The sequence below is a fragment of the Colias croceus genome, chromosome 25, assembly GCF_905220415.1.
Source record: "Colias croceus chromosome 25, ilColCroc2.1".
Taxonomy (NCBI): domain Eukaryota; kingdom Metazoa; phylum Arthropoda; class Insecta; order Lepidoptera; family Pieridae; genus Colias; species Colias croceus.
The window spans coordinates 444670-455258 of record NC_059561.1 but is presented as its reverse complement, the minus strand read 5'-3'; the positions used below and the strand labels follow the sequence as shown (position 1 = coordinate 455258).

General features: G+C 37.5%; 1 protein-coding gene across 1 annotated transcript; it reads right to left on the bottom strand.

The window, feature by feature from the left end:
• Nucleotides 1–8168: 8168 nt before the first annotated feature.
• On the bottom strand, nt 8169–10320 carry LOC123703316 (ELAV-like protein 4). Its single transcript, XM_045651274.1, has one exon. The coding sequence runs from the start codon at nt 10206–10208 to the stop codon at nt 9147–9149; it is 1062 nt and encodes a 353-aa protein (XP_045507230.1). The 5' UTR covers nt 10209–10320; the 3' UTR covers nt 8169–9146.
• Nucleotides 10321–10589: the final 269 nt, after the last annotated feature.

Here is a 10589-nt window from a genome sequence, read left to right as displayed (position 1 = left end):
GAAATGTGGTATTACAAAAAGCTTTAGAAAAATTACTTATATAAACGATTAAGATCAGTTCAGTATTTTGAAATATACGATAAATCTTATAGAGACAGAGACTATAGGTAGAGCCCGCAGCTTCGCGTGGTAACCGAGTCTAAAGTAACCTATGTGCTAATCCTAAGCTAATTCAGATTATAATTCGTCTTTGTTGGTATCAAAATTCCAATATAAACATCAGCTGTTTTGTATGAAAGACTTACAAACATTTTCCATCCATACATGACAACTTTTACGTGTATAGGTAAAACATTTTAGTAGATATCATTTCGGTTTACAATTTCATAGTTTAAACAACATTCATAGCTGTAAAAATTTCAACTGAACAATATTACGTAAGTATATTGAACTAAATAAAATTTCAATACAGCTTTATATTGAACAAATCCTCTTCAGCCATTTAAAAGCATTTAATTTCTAAAAGCCCATTTCAATTACTTAATGTCAATAGGCTTCAATACGACTTAGTAATTCTAAACAGTCTGAAAGGTATTCACTTATCCGATTTTGTGCTTTACATTTCAAGTGATTAATTGAAATGTAGAATGTTTAGATGGGTTTTAGGTGGCCTATTTAATCTTAGGTTATATAGGTATGCAGTTATAAGATTAGATGATTTTTAAATATTATGACCTAATTTTTAACCACAATAATTGAAGTGAAACTTCTTTATCGGGGTTGTAAAAAAATTTAGTGTAACATTTTTTCGTTACGCGTTACATTTTTCCGTTACGCGCCATCTTATTCTTTATCCTTACAACGCGTGATTCGACGTATTTCTGTAAAGTTGCAAAATAGTAAATTATTTTTTGAAAAAAAAGGCCATAAAGAAGTTTCACTTCTTACGTGTGTACACTCAAGTTCAGCTAGCTCATGTAGTCCTCTTAAAAGAAGACCTAGAATTAAATCCAGGCAAAAGATAAGTTGAATACAAGTTTCTTTAGTTAAATTTAAATTTGCCAGCTCTATATTTTAGTACACTATCTAATGACTATCTAAGTAATACTTTATTTATTGTTAAAGTTGTTTTATGAAGTGAAACTTCTTAAGGCGCGTTGAGAGTAAAATATGACATAAATATCGTCATGACATTGCCGACACGTCATGGAGTAAGGCGACGATTTTGGTATCTTCGAATCTTGAAAAAGTTTCACTTATGACACGTATGCGCGGCACAAACGCTCTTTTATTAATTTAAAAATAAATATCTTAACTTATATTCAACATTTATGTTTGCTTAAATCACTATCTAATCCATCTTAAAAAAGTATACCTACTTACCAAAGTCGGTTCTTCAATATTAATCTACTTAAAAACTCAATAATCCGATACGTAACAGACAGACGGTCGGCTCGTTCGTTTTATTGTCTTTTTATGTCGATTCGCATAAATCCGTCAATAATTAATTAGCCCCGAGGGTGAGATAAGGGTGAGGGTTGAAAATCGTCGCGTATCTAGTATGCAATTGATGATAGTTTTGAGTTACTGCCGTTTTTGAAAAAGGCTTATTGTAAAATGACAGGCGTTTTATTTAAATCAATTTCTTTTATTTTATGACTAGCAGTCCGCCCCGGCTTCACCCTTGGTACATGTTTACGTTTTCTCTCCATAAGAAACATCCTCGTTCTTCAAGGAATATTAAAAAAAAGACTTACCTACCGAAATCGTTTCAGCCGTTCTCGAGTTACGTGCTTACCAACACATTTTGGGGTTCATTTTTATATTAAAACGTAACTAATATTAACTTATGATAAAGGGAAAATTAAATACTTATATCCTATGTAACTGGAAATCATTCTTATGCGAAATATACTTACTCCTATTCCTAAGGCAATTTACGGTCTGGATTCTGGACCGTCTGGACCGTCTAGTGGTCGGTCTTCCTCGGTTTTAAACTGTCTCCTGCCAATTTTCATTGGCTTGAAGCACGCGCAGATATCTCTCTATTTGATCAATGCGAAATTTATGCATTAAAATTGGTTGAGTAGTTTTTAATTTAAATCGTAACAAGGAATTTTTTTAAATACATAAGTAATTGTACGATTTCTCTGGTTTTATTATTAGTTTAGATTTAAAACTGAATCTACTTGTTAATTGTTTATAAGTATCTATCTGGATACCTACCCATTACATTTCTTCGACTATATCTAAGTTATAGCTCTCTTATTGAATGTTCGTGTCCCAGTTTTGTTCAGTCATCTATCTTTTTCAAGATTTAGGTACAAAGGTTGAAGGTTCCCTTTTTTACGACAAAGAAAAGTTTAAGAGGAAATGCAGTGGAGTGTTTATATTTTTATGCTCTAGAATCTAAAATAAATACCTAGTAAATGCTAAAAATTGTCTGTATAAATGCCTGCGTAGGTATTTTGTTAAGGCCGGTTGCAGTGCTTCACCGACCGTCAGTGCGTACCATCAGTCCTGACGATACGCACCAACAATGTGTACCTATGACTAAACAATAATATAACACTAATACGTATGACAATACGCGTGCGTATGGTCGGTCTAGTTATGAACGGTTTTATGAATTTCCATAGATACATATTATGACAAGCGCGAATGACGTACGCACTGATGGTCGGTCAAGCTCTGCAACCGGTCTAAGGGTTTTCAGCAAGTTTTCAGCAGTAATGTTCTTGTCCTTTTCGAACGTGAGCGAGTGCGTTTCCGACAGCATTTCCTCTTAAAACATTGGATGAAAAGTTTCACAGAGAATCGTCAAGGCGTAATAATCTATCAATCTCATTCGCTTTGCCATTAATTATAATATTAGCTATGCACATTGCACAGTAAGATGTTGTTTAAAAGCATTTTTTTTATTTCCTATATCTGTGTACGTAGGTACCTACTTACCTTTTACCTAAGTCTGCTCGTTATTTCCACCACCACAGTGAGTATATCTTTGAGTAGGTAATTAATTAAAAGGAATAGGTATGAAATAAAATGACCAAAATTCGGGTTTTTTATATATTTAGAACAAGAAATGTATAGTTACAACCATTGAGGATATTAAATATCATATTGTAAAAACTATTGTAAAAAGTGAAGAGAATGTGACAATTTTTCTTTATTTTTTTCAATTATAATTAATTCCAATAAATTAATAATTATAGACACATAAAGTACGTGAAAAATATTAATTAATGAATAATTACTTAAAACAGCCAAGTAACCACTACAGATGTAAATATTTGGTTAATAATGCCTTATTTTAGGAATGAGTATTTTTTAAAAATTTCTATACCGAACTTGAAAGTAAGAACGGCAGAGGCGGTTTTCCAAAATACATTTATTAATTCATTTTAAACCCGTTTAGGGTCGAATGCTATTTTGGAAAACCGCTGGCTTACAAAATATTGGGAACAACATTTAGTCTAAGACGACACTAAAACTGCGTCATTGGAAATTTTTGAGTATTTCATCTCATTTGGAAGATGGTAAGTATCATTTTCCTATGTATAATTATATTATCTATAGCATATAGCTTCACCACGTGTATGGTAACACTAAAATGAGATGAAACACTCAGTCCCTGCCGCGGAGCAACAGATTCCTCAAAAACGAGACGGTCAGGTTTAGCCTCTGTCTTTAGTTCTCTACTGTTTCTTGTGCAAATCAAATATCTCCACAAAAGCTATAATGAAGAAGAGGTAACGGTTTAAACAGACACAATAATATAGAGACACCTAAATACCCGGATCCCAATCGCACAACCGTTTCCCGCCAATTTAGATACAATTGCTTTTAATTTTACGACTAATTCGAGGTTAGGTTGTCCGATTGCGTTCCGTTTTACAATATCATATAACATATCAACTAAATCTGTTAATACCAACACAGACACCTACCTTATTAATAATCATAAATAGACGAACGAAATGCGAACATTGATTTAAATACCGGAAGATCTTAAAGTTTTTTTTTTCAAAATTTTCGACATTTTATAAAATACGTATTCGTATCAAAGAGTCAGCGAGCTAAACAGGAAAATCGGCTGACACAATAATATTTATAAATATTTGATTGCTTCTAGTTTACTTTGGAGTCGGTAAAATACTTAGACAATACTCTTTTGAGATCTAATTTATCTTACGATGCATTTTCTAATTATTAGCTAGTCTTACCCGAGTAATTTGGGGTTCACTCGTCATAATATGTCAACCTTGTCGTCCTGTTGTGATCGGCGGATACGAATGTACACTACTGTAAGTATCACAAGCTACGTTGCATAACGTTCGGTTCGCTCCCACCCCGCTGCTATTTATACCCGTTTTAAGTGTTCCAGAACATTTCGCGCGAATACCTCATAATACCTAGATATAACAGTCGATTTCAGGATGGAATCCTTTAGCTTCATAAAACGTAACTAAGATTTGAACAATTTCATCAGGTTTTTATATATTTCTAGCTATCGCGGACCTGAGATGTGCTGGAACGATATTCCCTATACAGCTTACATATTTTAGATCAAAATATACCTACATTTCATAGATTTGTACGAAATGGGAACCAACCGTTATGCAAAAGAGGAAACAACACCGAAAGTAACCTAATAAATAGACAGTGAAATCGATATTACATGATATTTTTTTATTATTTATATTTTTTTTTTCACATTAAATTCGAAACTGTTCGGTTAACACCCGATGCTCCGAAGCCTGTTTATTTACTTATTTATTCCAATCTTGTTGATTAGCGTTTTGTCTCGCTTCATAATTTAACGCACGATTATAATATTTCCACTTCAGTTTATTTTCACTGTCTATAATGATTTGGCGGAGACAGGATATGGTTTGGACTGTTCCGGACACAAGACAGACCTGCCAAATGATTCTATCATATTGTAAGGTCGAGTATTGAGTTAATGACCTGCCAGCGACTAGGCTGCGATAAACCCCCTCCGTTCCAAACTGTTTCCGCAAATTTAATAGTCAAGGGAATCATGGACGATCCTGGCTATACTTTATAAAACTATTAACAAATTACGTCAAAAGCTAAAGACTAGAGAAACGGATCCAAAAGACAAGGAAGTACGTGATGAGCAAACGCATTTTATGTTAATAATTTTATAACAATACAGCCGTAACCGTTGAATGTGCAAATCTCACTAGTATGTGACGTATGTAGGAATAGTAACACATTTAATCGATGTCTCGAATTATAGCGTGGGAAATATCTCGATTCCACAACTCGATACGAATGCAATTTAAAATTGAGCATTTGACTAGACATCGCTTCGATCGACACAGAATCGAAACACTCCCACGCAGCTCCTTAATTATTCTCTATGGAAGATTTCAATAATTCTTCTTTGTGTCTTAACTATTTAGAATGACGTAAGACTCGGCCACGGTTTGTATTTGTGCTTATGCCCGAGAATAAGGCCATTCCTTATCACTTACACATCACCATAAGCTAACTGCGTAGAAAATGCTACATCTCCCACCGTTTTGGACATTAAACTGTTCGCGCACTGTCATCGGAATTCATTTAATTGATTTACTTATCAAATATGAGCCAAAATATTTTTGGTTTGTACGCGGGATTTTATGCACAGAACAAAGAGATAGAAATGATATCTGAGTGAAATGGAACGTGGCTGTACCTTGATGGCTGACAGGTGTCAATGTCAAATACAAAAAACGCGGCAACGCGCAAGGCAACGCGAAAGCTCAAATCTCACATCGCATTTCTACCAAATTCTTAAAAAATATACTCTTTCATTCTGTGATTTTATTCTTACGCCATACCTTTATTTAAACATTCGCCACGACGTGTATTCTTTATTATTTTCGCTAATTTCACAGCCTCAATGTTAATTAGCCTATGCGTATTTAGTATTGTTTCGGAAATGCCAATAATTAAGTTTATTTTTTAATTAATTTTTTTATTCAATTTCATAAAAAATGCATCAAAACACCGTTCAAAAAGTAGCCGTAATGCTATTGATAATATTATTAGGTATGATTATTCCTTGTCACTTGACGGGGTTCTTTACGATGGATGTTAATTATCTGCAAATATATTAAGCAATATTTTTGAAGATATAACACCTATATTATAAGCTTCTATAACTATCGGTTCAAGTATTTTTCCGCCATTGTTTTAATTTCAATTTAACGCAGTTTTAAAGGTTTTAGTTATCAAGCCACCGATAGTTATACAAACTGTGTTTACGTAATTAGTAGAACGTTTTGTGAGTCACCCGCTTATATCTATGAAGATATGAATTACAGTATATTTAAAATACATATAAAAATATTAAGTTAATTATATTGTAGCACACCTACCCGTGTGTATCGGTTAAAAATTCACATTTATAATAATTATTGCTTCTCCAGTTTTATTCTAAAATCAGGCTCGTGCCCTCTAAGCTATTGAGCACTATTAATAATTTATTATCATTATTATTAATTTTTATTAATAACGTCCGAAAAGTAGAGAGGGAACGCACAAAACATTCTACTAAAGTACAGTGACATTACCTAATCGTGAGCTTAATCAACACTTCATTCCAAAATACGCTGCACGTTCACAATTATCAATATTTATTATCTAAAAAGTCGATGAGTAATTATATATTTTGGTGTTTTTGTTTCGATCTAAAAGACATATCTCTTTATCTTAATATCGCCAAATAATATCAACTGAATGGAATTAACACGAAACAATTCAAAACGTGTTTTCAAAGAATTTCTCCACATCATACAACCGTTCCCAATTATACTTAAGAAATGAACGCCCGATATATTTTCCCTATTAAATTATTAATAACCTTACCAAACCGTAATAATTTAAAAATACATAAATTATATTAAATAAGTTAAATGCACACCTAATCGAGACATATAAAATACAATTAATTGCACGTACACTAAATTAATGAGTAAATCTAAACAAATAATATCGAAAAATCATGAAGACTTAATCGTCAACATTAATTTGACTCCAACTATTCTTAAAGTTACTTTACCACCGTCCCTCAAATGACTAGAATAGTTGAAATAGTTATTTATGCTGAGACAAAACAACACAAAACACAACAACTATTAACCTAAAGACGGTACTACTAATAATATTAATTATCTCAATACTTGTGCTTCACACGACCACCTCGCTCACATTATCTCGTCTCCAACCTTATGTTTCAATATTAAAATTAAATCAAACGATTTACGTGAAACGGAACGGAATTATTAAGAAACCCATCTGTCATTTAATGACACATAACGACATTTATGCCATAGACACTGATGTTTTTTTCTTAATGATTCAATCGTGTTTCAAAAAAGGTAACTCTCAATTTTTCTAAATTAATACAAATGTATTCTAATAATTAAACGTATTAAGACTAAAATGGAATGTTAAGCATTTTCAAGCTGGATCAAAATAAGCGTTTTTTTTTTAAATTTGAATGAATGAAAGAAAGTTAAGTGGCTAGCTCCGTCAAACAAGGTTTACAATAAATAGTAAACAAACAGTCGGATCTACCACGAAGATAGTCCGCTCCACCGACGCGACGTCTCTTCGAGTTCATTTATTTAATATATTTTTATTAAATTACTGTCTATGAGTTATTGCACGTTTTACATTTATAATAAATATATAAATACTTGTAAATTTTAAATCTCCATCTTTGGTATGTAATCCGTACCTATTAGTTATTAGTTAATATCTTGAAATGTTTACAAAACTGTTTTTACATATATTAAGTATATATTTTTTTACAAAAATCGTAGGGTCGTTAGGACGGCACGATATTATCTCTATTCAAGTTCGATGTTTATTAGGTCTTTGTCGGGTTGAAGTTTGTGGTTGATTGCATAACGCGTACTGCGTAGGGACGCGGCGAGATACTATTTTATATATTTTTTTTATCTATTTACAAATTTCCATTTAAACTAAGACAATTAAAGCCTACTTCGAATAGACGCAGGGTCGCATCCATACAATTATAATAGCAGGTACCGATAATATGTTTAGATATCGATTATTTGCGAACGACATCATTACGAACTAGCATGCACCATTGTTCTAAGAACGCGCCACACTCGGCGGCCTGAGGCGTCCCCCCTCCTGTCCCCCCTGCCCCCCCTTCCCTCCACAACACCGCCCGCCCTGCCACATAGCTGCGCGGGGCTCGAGCTCCGCCCTCCGCCGCCCGCCCGGCCCCCGAGCGAACAGCTGAATCGATTTTCCCGTCTTCCTGGGATTGCGTGTACCGATTGTCACCTTGCATCTGATTGTAGACATCGCAAAACTTTTCAAAAACTACTTAACCTACTCCGCCGGTGAACGCTCGGGCCCGCTGGTGCTCGCACGCATGCCACGCGACTTGCTGAGGATGGTAAACCGACGCCGTCAGCTCATCCCGTGATCTTTCAAGTTTATTTTTAAAATTTTATCAAAACCTATCACAGTTTTTGATTAGTTCTCATCCTTAATTAGATTAATATATGATTAAAATATACGTATAGATAATATATATTTTCCAATCTTTAACAATAACACTATTTAATGCTCGCCTCGCGGAGGCGGACGGCCGAACCGTTGTTACAGAGAGCGACAGACCTACGCCGTGTCGAAATATTTTGGCAAATTTGATTCGTGACTGAAGTTAAGATATGACGCCTAAAATGGAGCATAGCATAGAGCTATTATTGCTAATTATTTTATTTATAATCGAAAACTATTTCTCGATAACCACAACCTTTCATAAGCGAAGTCGATTGTCACAATGTTATTGACTATTTAATATGTTTGGTTGTCCGATTAGCATTTGATGCACACCTTAACTTATTATTGCGCGCTCCGTCTCCATTCAGCGGCCGCCATTTCGTCCGGACCTGCGCAGAAGCGCTCCGCCATTTTGATTTCCGTAACACTTAACCCAGTTTCTCTCGAGGAAAATGGCGATCGTCGAACAAAGAGCCGATGAGCTTAATCGATTACACTTTACAAATAACATACAAAATGACCGCTGGGGTCGTCTATTCAGGAAGACACGTTGAAGAGTGCTGTGTCGTGGCTGGGCCTGTACTATGTATGTATGGGTGCGCGCCTGCAGTGCCGTCCTAGCGCCGGCTAGGCCGTGTCTCGACGATTTAGATCGTCTTGATTTTGTTCGTCTTGAAACTGACCTGCAGTACTCTGTTTCCGAGCGTGTACCCGTTCAGGGACTGTATGGCGACGACGGCTTCGTCGTAATTCGTCATCGTGATGAACCCGTAGCCTTTGCACTTGTTGGTCTGCAGGTCGCGTATCACTTTCACGCTCTGGACGGCACCGAAGGGTCCAAACAGTTGCCAGAGCACATTCTCCTCTGTTTCCGGGGCTAGGTTGTAAACAAAAATGCACCACTCGGAGCCCACGGCGCCCGGCAACACGCCGCCGAGCAGCTCGCCGGCCAGCGGGCTGTACCGCTGCAGGCCTTTGTTTATAGCGAGTAGAGACTTGCCTGAGCTGAAGCGGCCGAGCGGGGCGGGGAAGCGCAGCGCGGCCGGCAGGTACGCGGCCAACGGGGCCAGCGCCTTGCCGTTGTTGCTCGGGTTGTTGGCGAACTTCACTGTGATCGGTTCCGATGCTCCTTTTGGCACTGTTCCGTTCAGCTCCTGAATAGCGCGTTCCGCTTCGACACGCTGGTCGAATCTGATGAATCCCACGCCTTTAGATAGGCCTTGTTCTCCTCCAGTGAACGGTCTTCCGCCAGAATTCTCGCAGAGTATTCTCGATGTGATAATGCGGCCGTACGGGCTAAACAGCCGCTCTAGTTCTGATTGTGTCATTGTCTTTGGCAGCCCCGATACGTATAGGTTGGCGCCTTTGATGGCCTCGCTGCTGGGCCGAGCGTACGATACCTTGATAGTCTTGTTCTGTAGGCGGAGGCCATTGAGAGTGGCGATCGCCTTCTCTGCGTCTTCCGGGCGGTGGTAGTTGACGAAGGCGTAGCCGAGGCTCTGGCCGCCGCCGTGCAGCGCATGGTTGAGCGCGTCCGGGAACGCCGCCCCCTTGTTGCGTATCAGCTTGCACGACTCCACCTCGCCGATGCTGGAGAAGAGACTCCTGATTTCCTCCTGCGTCATGCTCTGGGGCAGATAGTTGATGATCAGGTTCGTCTTGGACTCCTCGCCGGAGCCGTTCTGTTGTTCGGTGTCGCCCTTCGACATGGTGGCTTTAAATCATAAACGGAAAGAACGAAAGGGAAACAAAACGCGGTAAAATAAAATACGGCACGTCCGATGAGGCGGCCCGCGCGAGCGATTATGCGAGCGAGGGTAGTGCCGGGGTGCGCGCAGTCGCGTGCTATCGATCGGCCTTACATAACCCCGTTCGTTCACCCCTCCCGGTTGGTATAGTGTCCGAAAAAACCAGATACAACGCAGCGGCATCGATCTTGGTCCCTGGGAATTTGTGCTCCGTGGCATTAACGTATTATGTAACGGTGTCGCGCAAAACGCGACCTTCTGGGCAGAGACAAAGGGACAAGGATTAACACCTCCCCCGACCTAAAAAGAGCCCGATTCTTGATATTTTAGCTATGTAATGTG